Consider the following 21,201-nt stretch of genomic DNA (forward strand, 5'->3'; position numbering starts at 1 on the left):
TAGGGAGACAAAAACGGCAGTGCAGTGGGACAGGGATCCTTAAAGTAATGACTTAGCACGAGTTAGTTAACTTATTCACTAAAGCACCATGTGTGATGTCATGTACGTGTGGGTAACGTCAATATTGTATGGCACACACAAATAATATATAACAAGTGTCATGTACATGTATAAGGGGTGGGTGGCACTTGAATCAAGCTTTCAATCTAACCCTATGAGAAGTTTAGACAGATTTCACTGTACTCGGGTTGAGGTTGCAGCGACATCTATTGTCTACATGAGAGATGACCAAAACACATTATATATTAATGTTTCACCCGAAATAGCAATAACAAACATCTGTATATACAAATATGATTATAAACATAAATATTATTCAAAAACCGACTTCTTCAAGCCACATCACAGTATCATAAACAAATCTTTGGATTCAGTAAACTTGATGATCAAATCCCTATGTTTCTCTACGTCTGGTAAAACGTAACAAATTTAAGAATAGCACCATCAATATTTATTTCTTAATTGACTCCATATTACAAAGAATAAACATTATCATTAAACATGGAAACTATTGAAAAATCCCAAATCATCCATTTTTGCGCCAAAGTCTCTGCGGCAGATAGGTACGTGATAGAACAGAATCAGGGGGAGATAACTCTGTGTAAAACTCCAAATCTGTCAGCAGCTCGATGTCCCTCACTCGAGCCATATTGTCCTCCAGGTAGTCGTCAGTAGTCTGAAAGACAGAGCAATGTCTGTAAGGATCCCCTTACCACTACCAAACAAGGTGAAATATGCATTGCAAGCTGTTTTTCCAGCCTGACTACAGCTTTGACAAATCATTTCTGTACAGAAAACCATACCTTGCGAGACTTAAATGAAAAATAATAAAGATGAAAAAGCACAAAACATAATTAACCATGGTGTTATGAGGGTAACAAACTTCTGAGGCTAAATGGGATTCGAACCCGGGGCTACCAGATTGTTATACTATTGCTCTAACCAACAGAGCTGTCAAAAGACAACAGAATGTGTCCTGGTCCAACCGTGTTCCAGTTAATCCAAAACAAAATTAAGGGGAGGTAACTGTTGTGTCCTGGTCCAACTGTGTTACAGTTAATCCAAAACGAAATTAAGGGGAGGTAACTGCTGTGTTCTGGTCTAACTGTGTTACAGTTAATCCAAAACAAAATTATGGGGAGGTAACTGTGTATATATATATATATACAAAAAAACCTCAGTCCAGTGGGGCAGGGATTCTTAAATACGGACATAAAGTATACATAGCAATGCTGATAACATTATAGACCAGTCCGAAGACTCGTGAAGTTAAATCCTGATGTTTTATATAAAAGTATACAGACAAAGCAATATTGTTTAACAGGGAAAGAATTTGTGTAGTTCAAACCTGACGTCTTACTTGTATAAAAAATAATTGTAATTTTAGTCACCATTACATTGCACTAATCAAGTTGTCTAAGATATACATGTACTATCCAGCCAGTATTTCGGGAACAGATTTGCGATTTTATTTTACAAAATTATTCCAGTTATCTAGCTTTCTACATACACTTTGCTAGGAAGGAGAATTAATGGATTATTAACAAAGAGATTATCAACTAAAGTGGCTGGATCATCAACAAAGAGATTATCAACTAAAATGGCTGGATTATCAACAAAGAGATTATCAACTAAAATGGCTGGGTTATCAACAAAGAGATTATCAACTAAAGTGGCTGGATTATCAACAAAGAGATTATCAACTAAAATGGCTGGATTATCAACAAAGAGATTATCAACTAAAGTGGCTGGATTATTAACAAAGAGATTATCAACTAAATTGGCTTGATTATCGATGAAGGTGGCTAATGTTCATTTGTGCATAGTAAAATCTAACACTGTCCTACTAGTCTGGGTAATAGGACAGCTAGATCAGTGACGTCTTGATAAATGAGGCACAACTGGATCATAATCACCTGGGCCTATTTAAATTGAATCTAAATACCCTTAAAACATATTCTAAATTGCACTTTCGGCCACACTGGACACTGTGTCTAGACTGACTGCTGGTGTACTTACCTGACAGTTAGTAATGCTGTCTGTATGAGGGAGGATGAAGGACAGTGTTATCAGATGTTCGGGAGGACAAGTAGTCAGGTTCTGGTCATCACATCTGCTGATGATGTAGAAGAAGTGGGTTGGGATGCTGACCGTGGTGTTCCTCCTGTAGAAGTCATCAGATAGACAATAGGTTATATATTCAAGGATGTCAGTCAAAAGACAAAGGGACCTTAATAGGACCACAGTCGGTTCAGATCCATAATTTTCACTCATTAAGATTTCATGAAAAGTTCATTACCGGTAAACACATTCCATCGATTCAGTACACCAAAAAACAAGTGTAAAAGTAACTAATCCAAGAAAAGGGTATCATTTAGATATCAGAACTGCTTATACTTATGTAAATGGCTAACATATTGACAGCTGTTTTAACTGTAGGCAACAGATTTCAGTCAAAAGAGCAAAAAAAGAAAAGGGAGGAAAGAAAAAAAATATCTTTAATAACTTTGAAAGCCATTATTGTTAACATGGATTGACCATCATCCTTTGTGACTGATTTATTAAAACTGGTTCACTGTTGATTTGCTAATTAGCATGAACCTTAGTATTGGTACTATATATATAATTAACACCAGGATGATAAATTATATTTTTTTTCATTATTGTGAATTGCATCTAGGCAATATTTATAATGGTGACAAACCGAAGAACAGATGTTGGTTCGTCCTTATGTCCGTCTGTGTTGTAGTCAAAGATAGGACCGGTCATCACATTGACCACGCCATAGTCCTGTGTATATCTGTCTGTAAGATTCTGGACACTTCTCCAGATACCTGATGGACAGAAGTGTTAGGTAAAACAAGTATTAAGGAGACAGGTTATTAGGAAACAACATTACTGCTCAAACAAGATCACTTATGAGTAAACTATGTTAAAAGAAATTCAATTTAACAATTTGAAAAAAGTATTTGCAGTAAAACATTACTTACCCCGCCTGAAGTTCTCCAGCATTGGTACAAAGTTCAGCGAGATCAAGCTCTCCCAGGAGTAGGTGACCGCTGGTAAAATATACAGTGAAACCAGGTCAAATATACAGGAAAACCTGGTCATTATATGGAAAACTAGGTCTTAACATAGAGAAACTAGGTCAAATATACAGGGAAACTTGGTCAAATATACAGAGAAACTAGGTCAAATATACAGGAAAACTAGGTAAGGCATACAGGGAAAAGAGATCAAACATACAAAGAAAATGGATCAACAGAAAACTTCACAGACATACAAGCTTAGTCCAATACTCTTGTTTTGAAACACCACATATATTTTGCTATTGACTTGATGATGTAACAATAATATAGTGTAAATATTAATGAAATATGTTCAGAGTTACATGATATGTCTTGCACATAAGCCTTTTTATTACAAACAGGCAGAAAAACTCATACACCCCAACACCATTAAAGTGGGAGCTATAAGGGTACTACACAGGACAGTTCACTTGTCTGTTATGACAGTCAGTACTGATCACACATCAGATGCTGTCCTTAATTACCTGTCCTGTACAGTGGTGTCCACGTATACTGCCTGGAGTTCTGGGTGAAGGAGGTGGCCTCACACTGTGGTCTGTCCAAGCCCCTCAGGATACAGGTCGGGTAGTCAGCTTCGGGGGAGGGGCTGGAGGTCTGTGTGTAGGAGACCCAGAGTGGAGCCAGGAGGGAGGTGCTGTACGCCGTCACATGACTTGGGTAGCTCTTTATGTACACACTGGTCTGTGTGTGTGAGATCTGAAGTGAAGGGCGACCAAACAGCACATGCTGGTCCTCTGTGTTAACCTTAGTCTGAAAAACAGGCCAACAGTGGGATAAAACAAAGAAAAAATGGTGGAGAATACTCCTAAATTATTTTAACTTCTGTCAATGCATAAAAATGTTTGTTTTTATTACTAGAAACAAGAAGCCATTAGTGATTGAGATATTCTGCATGAACATGGCCTCTTCTCATTGCCCCAGTTCTAAACTAAAACAACTCATCTCTGTATATTTACACTTCAAAACATGAACTTAAACCCATTTACTGCTAACTTTCTATTATACATCACTTATATTTTGCAGCTCATATTAAATTGCTTTCATTCAAAGGCAAAAGAACAAAAATAATGCAAAGTAATGAAAGCAACTAAAAGTCCCCAACCTCTGAAAATACTATGGTGTCAAAAATGACAAAGAACATAACTATGTATAAAATGGGGCACAAGATCTGATTTCAATCCTCGAGGCTTCATCATCCCAGGAGGCAGGGTAGTCTAGTGGTAGGACGCCGGGCTCGTGACGGAAGGTTTGCGGGTTCCAGTCACGGCACCGCACTGTGTTGTATCTTTGAACAAGATACTTTACCCCGCTTGTTCCAGTCTACTCAGCTGTAAATGAGCTCGTAGTTGGGCAGTGCTAGAATTGTTGAATGCTACCTGTGAGCGCCAAAATGGCAGCACCGGCTGTTTGCTTCCCAGGGAGTTGAGAAATATGTTGGCTGGTTGCAGTTGAGAAAGATGTTGGCTGGTTGCAAAGGCCCTATAACCACGGATGATAATTTGTGAACCGCTTTAAGACGACCTACGAACTAGGTTGTGATAAAGCGGTATATAAGAAAGGGGTATATAAGAACCTCGATTTATTATTATTGTTATTATCCCAAGAGGTACCAGCATGCAAAATTTTGCAATATAATAGGTGACAGGGTAAGATATGTTCTGGACAAATTGTAAAGGTAGACAGAGTGCAACCCTACTGTCCCCTGTTAACGGGTAGATAATAAGATGAAGGCCCAGTACCTGGTTAGTATTGGTGGTGATGCTACACCTGTCTAGACACTGGCTCCTGTACCTCAGCGACTCCTGTATAAAACTCTCTATTACAGTGCCCATCGTCCAGTCAGTGTAATTCTGTATGGGGGTCGCTGTAGGCATGGGGCGTGGATTCCTCAACACATGATTCAGTGAGCCCTCTGTTCCGTTATTGGGGGCTGGTCTTATACCCAATACATCTACAGGAATCAAAGATATCTTGGTTATACAGGTATCAGCAAATTTATACAACGTCAGTCACCAGCAGCTCTAGGGTTCAAAGAGATTTTGATTATTTGATACTGCAGAACTATTAGGGTTGTTACTCCAGGTGAAATAGCATAGGAGATTTGTCACAGATAAATCTGTTTAAAGTTGAAGTCAAAGGTCAAACCCTAGGCCCCAGAGACCTACTTTTTGCATTTGACACTCCCAAGATGTACTTGCATTCCAATTCTGGTTACTCCAGGTGAAAAAGTATAGATGATATACATGTATATATGCCCCAGAAAAACTTTTTGGATGGATGGAAGGACGGTGGGAATACATACCTATATCCCCCTGGACCAGTGGGAGACTAATTCAACAGTTACACTTACCGGTACCTAGGAGCTGTACTTCACTAAACACTTACCTGTCATCAGGTTATACAGCTCAATGTTTTCAAATGATTTCACTGTCAAATTCTGGTTAAATACCGGACCATGGGCTAGAAACAAAGCCTACAACACAGGGAATTTCACCAGAATAAGACAAGTCTAGAAAAAGCCTAATGTACTAACATCACCAAACCAGGCATGAAACAAGGCATAGTCAGTTTATTTGTCGATTACCGGTAGATCTTCTTATATGTATAATGAATAAAGTATACATGTGTTCATAGCAAAGCCGAATCAATGGCAATTTTTTTGTTGCCAATTGGTACATATTTTACACCTATGTGTATGCTTTACCAGTCATTTGTCTGATGAAGGTGACAGAGTACATATTGATGAAGTCCCAAAAAATATCACAAATAAAATTTCACTGGTTGTGCTATATGAACCTGTGATTACCTGCATGCTCTTGTATGTATTGTCATAGCCATGACTGCCCCCAGTACAGAAGGCTCGGGCAGATCTCTTGGGTGGCCTTAAAGAGAAAAACATTCCTTACATAAAGTGCTGATGAAAAAATTAAAATTGTCGCTAATTTAGTGTTTTTAAAACAGTGCTGAAATACTGAAACACAACAAAATAAATTTTGCAGAGCATTGATAACAAGAAATTTTTCCGAACCACAAATATGTTATTTGATAAGTCAATGTTATAACTTTAAATGTAGGATTATATTTCACTGCTGATCTCTGATTCACAAATTTATATTGTATACCATGAACATTTTTGCCCAGTAAAACTTTCGCCCTTCGCCTGTAAAATCCAAATACGCCCTGTGTTAATAACGCCTTTCATATGTAAATTATGTTGTTGACTCGTGTTTGTTGTAATGATATATTTGCCCTTATTCCAGATCCAGAGGGCAAAAAACGCGAAAATTTAACTGCAGTGAAAATGTCTGGGTGTACAGCTAGTATATCCTCCTACTACACAGCATGAGAAAATGTCATATGTGTTGTGACAATTTGTTTCGGTGACGTCAATGATAAGTGTACAACAAACCACTATACCAAAATATAAAAGGAAGGAATGTATGTTTTGGCAAATTGAGTTTTGATTATAGATCGCCAACAAACTAACCCAAACCCTTCCAGGATTGATTTAATTTGTTAGCAATAGCAATGGGTGCTATATAGAACCCTAACACCACTTGCTCAAATATTCATTGCTTTACCCTTTCACCACTGTAGACCATAATGGACACATCCATATCAATGCGTGGCAGAGTCTACTTAAGTTACATAGGGGTGAAAGGGTTAAATATTTGTGTTGTATTATGTAGCTACAGGTCCAAAATACTGTACTCAACACAATAAAATCTCTCTTCATACATAGTTACAGTTGCATTGAATTCAAATGCAAAGGAGACCAATAACATGTGCATCAGTAAATATTGCTAAATACTATGAAAATATAATCACAATATAACTATTGAGGAAGATTTTTAAGAAAGAGTAAAAATAATGGTTATTATTTGGTCTTAGTTTAGATAATTAGATGTGTTGCAGCAAAAATATGTAAGAGCAAGCTGTAATTTGTCATTAAGTACTTTCAGGTAAGAATCAAAGCAAAAAAGCAGGACATTTGGCAGGAAAACGTATTTATAAATATGTAATAATATGTATTTTCAATATTTGTATATGAATATAAGGAACTGGCTGGGGGATTTAATACATAGTTTTGATTAAACTAAATAATAATAATTTTGAAACGAATGAGAGTGAAAGATTGAATGAATGGTTGCATGAGAGAAGAAATGAAAGAGAAGAGTGAATGAAGGGAAAGAGGCCTGCTGCGTGAGGCTACATGATGTACAACATTGATGAACCTGGGACAACGCAACCCTGGCATCCCTCCCAAAAGATGCTGGGGAAAATAAAATCAAATTACAGGCTATGATGAGGGAGAACATTTATTCAGCAACAACACTGCATAAACTGTGCTCCACAAACCTGGTTATGTGCTTGAATACTGGTTATACAGTGTAAACTCATATTGACTCCTCTCATCAAAATACTGGTTACAGAGTGTAAACTCATACTGACTCCTCTCATCAAAATACTGGTTATACTGTGTAAACTCATAGCGACTCCTCTCATCAAAATACTGGTTATACAGTGTAAACTCATATCGACTCCTCTCATCAAAATACTGGTTATACTGTGTAAACTCATATCGACTCCTCTCATCAAAATACTGGTTACATAGTGTAAACTCATATCAACTCCTCTCATCAAAATACTGGTTATACAGTGTAAACTCATATTGACTCCTCTCATCAAAATACTGGTTATACAGTGTAAACTCATATCGACTCCTCTCATCAAAATACTGGAAGAAAATAAATGTGAAAATTCAGTTACCTGTCTGTTACTAGCCATTCATCTTCCACATCTATGATGATGTCATCGATTCTGGGGTTGTTTGCATAGTGATGGCGCTTCGGAAGCGTGGTCTTCGTGAAGACTTTGAAGTGTGGGTGACAGGTCAGGTTAGTCATGATGTCTGTCGTAGGGACTGTAACAGAAAAAGAATGATTAATTTCTCCTTTCCAAGTCTATTGTTGAAACTACATGTCAAAATCATGGGATGGTCAGGGGTGTGATAGACAACACATCGCCGTTCACCAAGACGACTGGGGTTTGATTCCCTGATCGGACGTGAAAAGGTGTTGGGTCACCTGCCCTACCACATTGGTTTCCTCCAGGTATTCCGGTTTCCTCCTACATTAAGACCCCCAGCACACTAACATCCGGGCCAACAAGAGTTATTTATATAAGTTGTATTAACCTGTTTCATAATTGGTGAAAAATAAATAAAGTTTAGATATAAAATTATGACCGTTATAACAAGATTACCCTAACCATGAGGACAGTAAAGATTATACAATATAACAAGAGGCCCATGGGCCTTAACGGTCAACTGTCTTCCGATTCAAATTAGGACTGTCATCCAGGGGCCAATTCATACTTTTCGTCGGTCCGAGTGACCTTGCTGCATCGTCCATTAATTTTTCCTTGTGAACACAATAACTTCAGTAAATATAAACCGATTTTGATGAAACTTTGTATGAAGCTTTATATCAATGAGATCTTGGATGAGTTTGAATACCGGACCAATTTGACCATAACTTACATAGTTATTCCCCTTGGTAATTCTATTATTGTTGGACCCTGTGAACACGATAACTGAAATAAATGGGTGTGACTCCAATTTTGACCCAAGGGGTCTGTTTTGAACAAACTTGGTAACTGTATGTCTTCTGTTCTTGGTTAGAAGAAACAAGTAAAAGCGTAAATCAATGATTTATTAAATAAGGCACAAATTTTTAATAGCACCTTGTTAGTAGCAAAAATGCGTCATGAATGAAAAAAAAGGTGTACCACAAGAATTTACATCTATTCTTGTGTAATGTCAATCAACATCACAGGGACAAATAATAATATAATGACAAAGGGCAATAACTCTGCAGGTTACCGTCAAATAATTACCGGACAAAGTTTCATTGAACTCCGTCAACATTTAATCAAGTTATCGTGTTTACAAGGTCCAATAATAATATTATCACAAAGGGCAATAACTCTGTAAGTTACTTTCGAATAATTCCCATTTAGAGTCTGGGATCTTATTGATATGGGTGCATACAAAGTTTCGTCAAACTCGTTACCATTTACTCAAGTTCTCGTGTTCACAAGGTCCAATAATAATATTATAACAAAGGGCAATTACTCTGTAAGTTACTGTCGAATAATTCCCATTTTCGAACTCGTCCGGGATCTTATTGCTATATGGCTGCATACAAAATTTCATCAAACTCGGTTAACATTTACTCAAGTTAGTGTGTTCACAAGGAAAAGTTAACGCACTACGGACGACGACGGACAAAAGACTATCACAATAGGTTACCATGACCTATGGTCAGGTAACCGAAATAGTCACAAATCTTATATGTGTAATACATACTCATAGTGACTAGAACTTTAATTTTAAAGTTTTCTTCCAGGAGCAGATTTTCAGGATTTACTTTGTAATTTTTTTATGCAGTGAATGTATTGAAAATAGACCTTTCCAAAATATATTTGCTGTACATTAAATTTCAGTCAAATAGCTAACAATACAATGGCAAATGTTATGCTAAAAACAAATTCACTGAAATTATTGCAAGTACCATTTGCTTTTTTGTGAAATACGTAATTTTAAAATTTTTGTGAATGCATAACCATTCGTAAATTCAAGTACTTTCCCATTTTTTGCACTTTTCTGAAGATTGCCAAAAAAAAGTATTAACACTCATATACTTTATAACTGTCGTCTACTTGGGAGACTGATGTTGAATCGCTTATGTTCTTCCAATCTTCTTCATTAAGGTACAAGAGTAATTTGAACTAATAAAAGTTAATAAATTCAATTGATGAAATTATACAATAGAATATATATATCTTTTATATTTTTATTTTTTTTAATTTCAACACAGTCTCTTATTCAATTGAAAATATTTTTAATGCAATTCATATATAAGTGTATTAAGTTCTTGCAGCAAATTCTGAAATTATATATATATGTGCTTCACCTGTGTCGGACACTGGCCTGATCTTGCACTTGGAAAATTGACTCTCCTAAGCCTAGTACTGGCCTCATATTAAACCTTTAGAAATGACTTGCTTGAGTCAAGTACTGGACTTATCTTGGGCCTGGAGAAGTGACTCACTTGAGTCAAGTACCAGTCTGATCTTGGGCCTGGAGAAAAAACTCACTCGAGAGTTAAGTACTGGTTTTATCTTGTACCTAGAGAAGTGACTCACCTTGGTCATACACTGGCCTCAATTTAGACCTGGAGGAGAGACTCACCTGGGTCAGTCACTGGCCTCAACTTAGACCTGGAGGAGAGACTCGCCTGGGTTAGACACTGGCCTCAACTTAGACCTGGAGGAGAGACTCGCCTGGGTCAGACACTGGCCTCAACTTAGACCCTTTGGAGAGACTCACCTGGGTCAGACACTGACCTTAACTTAGACCTGGAGGAGACACTCACCTGGGTCAGACACTGGCCTCAACTTAGTCCTGGAGGGGAGACTCGCCTGGGTCAGACACTGGCCTCAACTTAGACCTGGAGGATAGACTCACCTGGGTCAGACACTGACCTTAACTTAGACCTGGAGGAGACACTCACCTGGGTCAGACACTGGTCTCAACTTAGACCTGGAGGATAGACTCACCAGGGTCAGCACTGGTCTCAACTTAGACCTGGAGGATAGACTCACCTGGGTCAGACACTGGCCTCAACTGAGACCTGGAGGAGACACTCACCTGGGTCAGACACTGGCTTCAACTTAGACCTGGAGGATAGACTCCCCTGGGTCAGACACTGGCCTCAACTTAGACCCTGAGGAGAGACTCACCTGGGTCAGACACTGGCCTCAACTTAGACCTGGAGGATAGACTCACCTGGGTCAGACACTGACCTTAACTTAGACCTGGAGGAGACTCTCACCTGGGTCAGACACTGGCCTCAACTTAGACCTGGAGGAGAGACTCGCCTGGGTCAGACACTGGCCTCAACTTAGACCTGGAGGAGACACTCACCTGGGTCAGACACTGGCTTCAACTTAGACCTGGAGGAGAGACTCACCTGGGTCAGTCACTGGCCTCAACTGAGACCTGGAGGAGACACTCACCTGGGTCAGACACTGGCTTCAACTTAGACCTGGAGGAGAGACTCACCTGGGACAGCACTGGTCTCAACTTAGACCTGGAGGATAGACTAACCTGGGTCAGCACTGGTCTCAACTTAGACCTGGAGGAGACACTCACCTGGGTCAGACACTGGTCTCAACTTAGGCCTGGAGGATAGACTCACCTGGGTCAGACACTGACCTTAACTTAGACCTGGAGGAGACTCTCACCTGGGTCAGACACTGGCCTCAACTTAGACCCGGTGGAGAGACTCACCTGGGTCAGACACTGACCTTAACTTAAACCTGGAGGAGACACTCACCTGGGTCAGACACTGGTCTCAACTTAGGCCTGGAGGATAGACTCACCAGGGTCAGCACTGGTCTTAACTTAGACCTGGAGGATAGACTCACCTGGGTCAGCACCGGCCTCAACTTAGACCTGGAGGATAGACTCACCTGGGTCAGTCACTGGCCTCAACTTAGACCTGGAGGATAGACTCCCCTGGGTCAGACACTGGCCTCAACTTAGACCCTGTGGAGAGACTCACCTGGGTCAGACACTGGCCTCAACTTAGACCTGGAGGATAGACTCACCTGGGTCAGCACTAGTCTCAACTTAGACCTGGAGGATAGACTCACCTGGGTCAGTCACTGGCCTCAACTGAGACCTGGAGGAGACACTCACCTGGGTCAGACACTGGCTTCAACTTAGACCTGGAGGATAGACTCACCTGGGTCAGTCACTGGCCTCAACTTAGACCTGGAGGAGACACTCACCTGGGTCAGACACTGGCTTCAACTTAGACCTGGAGGATAGACTCACCTGGGTCAGACACTGGCCTCAACTTAGACCTGGAGGATAGACTCACCTGGGTCAGCACTCGTCTCAACTTAGACCTGGAGGATAGACTCACCTGGGTCAGCACTGGTCTCAACATAGACCTGGAGGAGAGACTCACCTAGGTCAGACACTTGCCCCAACTTAGATCTGGAGGAGAGACTCAAGGGTCAGACACTGACCTCTACTTAGATCTGGAGGAGAGTCTCACCTGGGTCAGACACTGGTCTCAACATAGACCTGGAGGAGAGACTTACCTGGGTCAGACACTGGCCTCAGTTTGGTCTGGAGGAGAGACTTACCTGGGTCAGACACTGACCTCTACTTAGATCTGGAGGAGAGACTTACCTGGGTCAGACACTGACCTCTACTTAGATCTGGAGGAGAGTCTCACCTGGGTCAGTCACTGGTCTCAACATAGACCTGGAGGAGAGACTTACCTGGGTCAGACACTGGCCTCTACTTAGACCTGGAGGAGAGACTCACCTGGGTCAGACACTGGCCTCAACCTAGACCTGGAGGATAGACTCACCTGGGTCAGACACTGGCCTCAACTAAGACCTGGAGGAGAGACTTACCTGGGTCAGACACTGGCCTCAGCTTAGACCTGGAGGTTTTCTGAGAGTACAGGTTGTTGATCCTCCCAAATGTTCCCGGAAATAGGTGCATCTTGGACAGGGTTGTATTAGACAGGTAGTCCTCCATTAGTACCAACCGGTCACAAGATATGCTGGACATACCTACAAACATAAAATACAACAGGTCACCAGATATGCCGAACACACCTACAAACATAAAACACAACAGGTCACCAGATATGGAGGACACACCTACAATCATAAAATAAAACAGGTCACCAGATATGGCGGACATACCTACAATCATAAAATACAACAGGTCACCAGATATGCCGGACACACCTACAATCATAAAATACATCAGGTCACCAGATATGCCGGACACACCTACAAACATAAAATACAACAGGTCACCAGATATGCCGGACACACTTACAAACATAAAATACAACAGGTCATCAGATATGCCGGACACACCTACAAACATAAAATACAACAGGTCACCAGATATGCCGGACACACCTACAAACATAAAATACAACAGGTCACCAGATATGGCGGACACACCTACAAACATAAAATACAACAGGTCACAAGATATGCCGGACACACCTACAATCATAAAATACAACAGGTCACCAGATATGCCGCACATACCTACAAACATAAAATGCAACAGGTCACCAGATATGGCGGACATACCTACAAACATCAAATACAACAGGTCACCAGAGATGTCGGACACACCTACAAACATAATATACAACAGGTCACAAGATATGCCGGCCACACCTACAATCATAAAATACAACAGGTCTCCAGATATGCCGGACACCCCTACAAACATAAAATACAACAGGTCACCAGATATGGCGGACACACCTACAATCATAAAATGCATAATGTACCGAACAATTCCTTTTAATCCATTTAGTGGATTATACATTTATAATCAATGTTACTTTTTGTTGCAGTTACCGATGTTACCTTATTAGTTTAGTTCATATAATATTACATTGTTACTTTTTGTTGCAGATACTGATAATAGAATATTGTTACTATTTGTTGCAGAGACTGATAATATTACATTGTTACTATTTGTTGCAGAGACTGATAATATTACATTGTTACTTTTTGATGCAGAGACTGATAATATTACATTGTTACTTTTTGATGCAGAGACTGATAATATTACATTGTTACTTTTTGTTGCAGAGACTGATAATAGAACATTGTTACTATTTGTTGCAGTGACTGATAACTTAATTTGACATTGTTACTTGATATTACATTGTTACTTTTCATTGCAGTGACTGATAATATTACATTGTTACTTTTTGTTACAGAGACTGATAATGATATACCATGTTTTATAATAACACTGTAATGCATACCATGTTTTATAATAACAATGTAATGATATAACATGTTTTATAATAACACTGTAATGCTATAAAATATTTTATTATAACACTGTAATGAATACCATGTTTTATAATAATACTGTAATGATATACCATGTTTTATAATAACACTGTAATGATATAACATGTTTTATAATAACACTGTAATGATATAAAATATTTTATTATAACACTGTAATGAATACCATGTTTTATAATAATACTGTAATGATATACCATGTTTTATAATAACACTGTAATGTATACCATGTTTTATAATAACAATGTAATGATATAACATGTTTTATAATAACACTGTAATGATACAATATGTTTTATAATAACACTGTAATGAATACCATGTTTTATAATAACACTGTAATGTATACCATATATCTATATACTGTGACGACCTGTATACTGACCGTGGTCTGCTATGAGGAGGATGTTCACACAGTTATGGAGGCCACGGTGCATGAGTCCCTCCATCAGTTGACCAATGGCCGCATCTACTCTCTCCAGTGCTAGACCAATCTACACAGTAAACATGGAGTTATATGTTATCTCTATAATGAATGCAACATGATTGGGAAAATGCATGCAACAAAGAGGGATCTGAAACTGGGACATCCATAGTCCGGACAAGAGCTCTAATAAATTGAGCTAGCTGAGTTGTTCGAAACCTTTTCCTTTTAAAGAGAGTTTGAAACCTTTTCCTTTTAAAGAGACCGAAAGTGCAAATTTACAAAATGTTAATTCCTTGAATATGAGAGTGCACAATTTTTATTTTTTTTTATGTTTAAATTTCAATTTTTGAAAATTATCATCAAGTTGTAAGTTTTTCAATAAATTGTCATTGTGATAATCAGATTATTTAACAACTGGACACATAGTCATATGGATCACTTATTCTGTTGATAATTTCAACATTACATCAACAATGTCTCGGGAGGTCAGCAACTTTAGATCATATTACATCTGAAAATGCTGTAATCTAGTACAACAAAAGGGGGTGAATGAAGTGATGATGGTGAAAAGGTCAGGTAAGTTCCCAGTAATCCATATATCTTCTTGACCTTGTCACCGATGACGTCTGTCTGTGACATGGAAACTGATATCCTGGTGACCACCACAACTCTTGTCATATACAACCATAAATGGACGTGACAAGGTCAACATCTCCATGGTCATCTATCTCGCGGCGGTAGTGTGTGCTTTCTCCTCCAGTATTTCCACAGCAGTTCAACATCATAATCCGCAAAGATAAAGTTCTTGTATAGTTCAACGATTTCCAAAGAAACGGTCAAACTTACAAACCAATTTGTTGCTGGGATTTTACATCTTATGTTATAATCTCAATCTTAATATGAATTTAATGCTAAGACAATGAAAAGGTTCAATGTACTCCTGGGTGTCATTATAACTATTATTATCAGATATCAAGTCTTCAACAGGAAATGTACTTATGATATTCTGTAGAGGCCATAAAGAGCTAATAAATATTACATTTTTTTGTTGACAATAGGACCAATTAAATAAATCAGGATATTTTGGAACTCTATTTTATCATGTTCTAAGGATTTTACATTAAGGTTCTGAGTTCTTAGTTGCGAAAGAAATATCCTTGTATATTCCAAAGAAATGGGAGTAAATAAATCTAATTGGATCTTTTTAAACTTTTATATATTTAGGATTTCAAAAAGAGTTCCCCTCACATAGAATTTCATCAAATACAAACAAACAAATTTGCAATGGTAGCCCATATATAACATAAGATAGGCTCCCCTTCAAAGTGATGCACTCACTTACCGACCCTTATGGAAGTAAGGTGGGGGACTAATAAACCACATAAAAGATGCAATACAGAATCTTACCATGCATGGCCTTAACACTGGGTCTAAAGGCCAGAGTGTTGAATCTACTTGTTTAAAGTGACCTGTATAACTGAGCTACATATGAAACATTAAGTGACCACTATATCGAAGCTACCTGTCTAAAGTAAATAAACTATATTGAAGCTACTTGTATAAAGTGACATCAGTATATAGAATTTATCTGTGCAGGGTGACCACTGTGTTGATGTTGTCTTTGTAAAGTGACCACTGTGTTGGAGCTACCTTTGTAAAGTGACCACTTTGTTGATGCTACCTTTGTAAAGTGACCACTGTGTTAGAGCTACCTTTGTAGGTGACCACTGTGTTGATGCTACCTTTGTAAAGTGACCACTGTGTTGGAGCTACTTTTGTAAAGTGACCACTATGTTGATGCTACCTTTGTAAAGTGACCACTGTGTTAGAGCTACCTTTGTAGGTGACCACTGTGTTGATGCTACCTTTGTAAAGTGACCACTGGGTTGATGCTACCTTTGTAAAGTGACCACTGTGTTAGAGCTACCTTTGTAGGTGACCACTGTGTTGATGCTACCTTTGTAAAGTGACCACTGTGTTGATGCTACCTTTGTAAAGTGACCAATGTGTTGATGCTACATTTGTAAAGTGACCACTGTGTTGGAGCTATCTGTGAAGTGACCACTGTATCAGAGCTATCTGTGTAGTGACCAGTGTTAAGAAGACCTGTATAAAGTGAACACTGTATTAGAGCTATCTGTGTAGTCACCACTGTGTTAAGACCTGTATAAAGTGACCACTTTATTGAAGCTATGTGCAGTGTGACCACTGTGTTGAGGCAACCTGTGTAAAGTGACCACTGTGTATTGAAGCTACCTTTGTAAAGAGACCATTGTATTGAACTATCTGTGTAGTGACCAGTTTATTAAAACTGCCTGTATATAGTGACCACTGTGTATATAATCTACCTGTGTAGAGTGACCACTATACTGAAGCTACATTTTACCTGTGTATAGTGCGACAATTTTGTTGAGGCTAACTTTGTAAAGTGACCACTGTATTGAAGCTGTGTATAGAATATATCTGTGTAGTGACCACTGTGTATAGAATATACCTGTGTAGTGACCACTGTGTATAGAATATACCTGTGAAGCGACCACTGTGTATTGGAGTTACCTGTATAAAGTGACCCCTATGTATCCTTTATGTCCATTGTAAACAGACTACAGGAAACATAACATATTGCTGGTCATGTTATTGGATATAAACACCTTGTGATTCCTTAGTGCCCGTGTACAATGCACTTTATGGGCGTTCACTTGACAGCTTAGAAATAGCTTAAATCAATTCTCCTTAACATTTCAGGTAGCAACGTAGGATGGAAAACCAGACATGTCAGAGCCAACATCAGCAACCAAAATATGCAGAGTTGATATTAAAACAAAACCATGGAGACTGTATAGAGCCTTGCACAACATTTGGGGAAATTAAAGATCAATCTCGAGTGGATAATAGTTCAACGAGAAGACAAAACAAACAGGTATGTGTGCAGTTCCTAGCCTACCTGGACAGATCAGAGGGAGGTAACCCAGGCACAGAGTACAGGTGACACACCTTGTACTGACCACAGCCTACCCAACCATACCTTATCTTCTAATTACTCCATCTCCCCTGAACCGCCCAGGCATCCTACGCCAGTCCACATAGCCAGTGTTGACTTAGCTCTCAGCACAATGAGTTATTAAATAATTTTATGAAAATCATAGAGCTTATCAAAATCTGTTGTTAAAGGTGCAAAACAATGGTCAATCCCAGGTGTGTTGTAGCAGGTAGTTACACTGGACTGGACAACAGCCCGGGAAACATCACTTGACAGACACTGGACTGCATGGTCAAGGGTCACCTGACTAGCACTAACGGCAGTGTAGGACTGGACCAGGTGTACCCAACCAATACCCAGGACAGTACAGAAAAACTGAACAGGAATCCTCCTACAAAGACAGATGTTCAGCTTCCTGATGTCAGTACTGACTGGAGACTGTATTGGAATGACTCCGGCCTTGTTAATGGTAGATGTGACTCTAATTTTGAATCTGTGTTTTCAGTGTTTGTCTGAACAAGGTCCTGATCAAGAAGAGAAATATTAAACCACAGAACAGGTCGAAAACTTACACCAGTAAAAATATCTTATCCTTCTTCTGGGAATTAAATTAAGATTTTTTGAGATAAGATTCTCCAATTGTATATGTTAGTATGTGAAGGGATTCCATTTGAAGACTGGATAACATGACAGCCATTCTGACCAATATAACAACTCTTATAAGTACGGTGATGACAACGGAAATGACCAGTACAAATACACTGACCGCTGGTGACTATGAAAAAATATTTTTTCGGATAAAGCTGTGGAAGATTTGCCATGGATACATCATGTTCATCCTGATCATTCTGGGAGTAGCGGCCAACATTCTGGCATTTATCATCCTGTCGCAAAAGTCAGTGAGGAGAACGACCATCGCAGTTTACCTCCGTGCCTTGTCACTGGCCGACACGTTCGTGCTCATCACGGCTTTTTTCCGCTACAACACCTACAAGCTGTTTCTGACAGAGGCCCAAGACACATACAGTGTCCTACACTTCAGTGCCTACCTCGATGCCTACATCAAACCGTTTCATTGGATATCCCTAGGTGTGTCCAGCTTTGTGACCTTGACCTTGTCCATAGAGAGGTTTCTGGCTATTAGGTATCCGCTCACCATCAAGAGGTCGTGCACTCCATTCCTGGTGAGGGTGTGTATAGTAGGAATCATTGTGATCGTGGTCATTCTCACCTCGCCCATTTTTTTTTCATTCCGAGTAAAGGAATTCTCCTACACTAACACATCCAGTGTCTACGTACAAGTGATGACAAGGTTGGGGCGAGACACACTCTATCCCTGCACCTATCACATCTACGTTATTCCTCTTCTCTGGTACATCCTTCCGTGGATCCTCCTCGCCATCCTCAACCTCCTCCTTTACCTCCAGGTCAGACGGTCGTCAAGGATACGGGTCGGTCTGCCAAACATCCCCAACCCGAACAGAAACCTCTCCATTCTCATCCTACTCATCGTTATTATCTACATGGTGTGCAACCTACCAATATCCATCATGGTCTTCTACAAGCTTGTAAATCACATGTCGGAGAATGGACAGTGTATTCAGGAAACAACTTCTCTAACATCGACAACGTCTAAAGAGTTTGACATCATCAACGCCATCACCGAGATCTTGAACATACTAAACAGCTGCCTCAACATCGTTGTGTACTGTATGGTGGGCACCAAGTTCAGGCGTCAGCTCCGTGACTTTTTATTATGTACAACTTGTAAGCCAGTCAACAAAGTCAGTCCACAGAAGGTGTTCACCACTGGGCGTGAATCTAACACTGTAGTGGAGAGCGCAGGGTCCTCATAGATAGAATGCAAAGAAAACTTGGTCCATCATACCAGCACAGGGAAGAGACAGCCTTCCCATACACACAGGGACATGGATAATTGTGGAGTATCTTATTTCTTATGGACAAAGACAATTGTTAAGAATCAGGTCCCTCATAGATTAGATACAGGACAACGTATTGCTGTGAACAGTACAAGATCTCCTAGAAACAGGGACATGGATAATTGGGAACAATCCTGGATCTCTAGAACATTGGTTATTTTGAATTAGCGGATCTCATACACACAGGGCTTTAGATGATTGTGTAGTCCTAGATCCTCCAAACATCAAAGACATGGATACTTGTGAGGTTCCAGATTCCTCATAGACACAGGGAAATATGGATAACTGTTTTAGGTTCCTCAAACACAGGGACATGAATTGTTAACTATCAGATCCCTTATAGACATACAATGTATAGGGACATTGTGAAGTTGCAGCCCTTCATAGACACAGGGACATGGATAATTGTCAAATTATTTTTGACCTTTTCTGTGATTGGATAGTAATATATATCTGTGCTAAGGTTTATCAAGATTTATAGTTGTAGTGATATTTCTACTAATCATGTGCAATTGTGATACCTCTACCAACTGTGATATTGTATCTTATGTTTGTCCTGCTTTTCACTGTGTTTTAGTATATAGCTTGAATTCATTTTTGTACCAAAATGTCTTATCAACTCGGTTTTTGTTTTTATCAACTATACCGATGTTTTATGCCTAACTTTACATAACATATTACACATTACCATGTACCTAATTATACTGGTACATAATATGTTACCAGTCAGAATCTAAATGACTGGAAAACACAAACTTCTGACACCATCTCAGTGTTTCAAGTGATAATCGCCATTTAACAACACTTATTGTAAGCCAGGAAACCTTCGTCGGTCAAATTTTCGCCCTTCACTGGTAGAATCCGTTTCACACAGTGTAAATTTTGCCCTTGACTGTTATTCCTATGTACAGTATATGTGGTGTACTGATTTTCACTATTGTGCTAAATTCACCCTCATTACAGATAGCGAAGAAGGCGAAAATTAAAAGGCGGCAAAAATGTCCATGTATTACATAATCACCGATGGTCATCGTCACCTGATGAACGCCTTGGTAGATTGCCTGGAACTCATATAGCCACAGTCTTTATCAACCCTTTCATCCCTATGTAACCTAAGTAAACTATACCATGCATTGATCTGGAAAAGTCCATTATGGTCTACAGTGGTGAAAGGGTTCAGGATTGGGGCTTTATATTAGATGTCAATGGCTTCATCTTTCATAGGAGGGAGACTCCCTCATTTTGACCAAAATTTACCAACCACCCTCGAAACTCCCTCATTCAAGTCTGAACTCACATAAACTCAAAATCTACATTCTGTGGTCAAAATGATCTCCTAGTTACTGCAGGGTGTGTGTAATGATCATAACAGGTGTGTCTGAATTAAATGAATGCTTTTTGGAATTATTTCCATACATAAAAAGGGAAAGATAAATTGAGCAAAGCAGTTTCACAGGTTGACATCTATCATCTATTCTTTTTTTGGAAGGATCTTGCTTAATTACTGTGCAACACTTCCAGATCTGCTCTGCTAGGATAAGGTATTTAGGACGGACTAACTGTGATTAGATAGTGATGTACAATGCAGGTACAGGTAAGTGATTTCGTACACTTTTGACACAATTTTGTATAATTCTTTCCCCACGAGTCTTTAAGTCGGTAAAATATATATTTTTGACAAAGTATGTAAGCAATGTATTATATGTGGTAAAGTGATGTCGTATACACGTCGAACATTTACTATGCTGGGTAGGTTTCATTAGG

The 21,201-nt window shown here is 39.3% G+C and overlaps 2 protein-coding genes across 4 annotated transcripts in view; one reads left to right on the top strand and one right to left on the bottom strand.

Moving 5' to 3' along the window:
• Window positions 1–498: 498 nt before the first annotated feature.
• LOC110442364 overlaps window positions 499–21,201 on the bottom strand; it is an 87,313-nt gene continuing 66,610 nt past the window's right edge. For all 3 annotated transcript variants that reach the window (XM_021485930.1, XM_021485929.1, XM_021485931.1), the window contains 11 exons: window positions 14,476–14,584; window positions 12,648–12,809; window positions 7,920–8,073; window positions 5,956–6,031; window positions 5,535–5,622; window positions 4,889–5,100; window positions 3,614–3,899; window positions 3,051–3,119; window positions 2,765–2,894; window positions 2,080–2,224; window positions 499–736 (listed from right to left, as the gene is read on the bottom strand). In XM_021485930.1, the coding sequence (XP_021341605.1) occupies window positions 587–736; window positions 2,080–2,224; window positions 2,765–2,894; window positions 3,051–3,119; window positions 3,614–3,899; window positions 4,889–5,100; window positions 5,535–5,622; window positions 5,956–6,031; window positions 7,920–8,073; window positions 12,648–12,809; window positions 14,476–14,584 (1,581 nt within the window). In that variant the 3' untranslated portion in view covers window positions 499–586. The remainder of the gene's footprint in view (window positions 737–2,079; window positions 2,225–2,764; window positions 2,895–3,050; window positions 3,120–3,613; window positions 3,900–4,888; window positions 5,101–5,534; window positions 5,623–5,955; window positions 6,032–7,919; window positions 8,074–12,647; window positions 12,810–14,475; window positions 14,585–21,201) is intronic.
• LOC110442367 (FMRFamide receptor-like) lies at window positions 17,290–20,135 on the top strand. Its single transcript, XM_021485937.1, has one exon. The coding sequence runs from the start codon at window positions 18,184–18,186 to the stop codon at window positions 19,351–19,353; it is 1,170 nt and encodes a 389-aa protein (XP_021341612.1). The 5' UTR covers window positions 17,290–18,183; the 3' UTR covers window positions 19,354–20,135.

Source organism: Mizuhopecten yessoensis, unplaced genomic scaffold (genome assembly GCF_002113885.1).
Source record: "Mizuhopecten yessoensis strain PY_sf001 unplaced genomic scaffold, ASM211388v2 scaffold716253, whole genome shotgun sequence".
NCBI classification, from domain to species: Eukaryota; Metazoa; Mollusca; class Bivalvia; order Pectinida; family Pectinidae; genus Mizuhopecten; species Mizuhopecten yessoensis.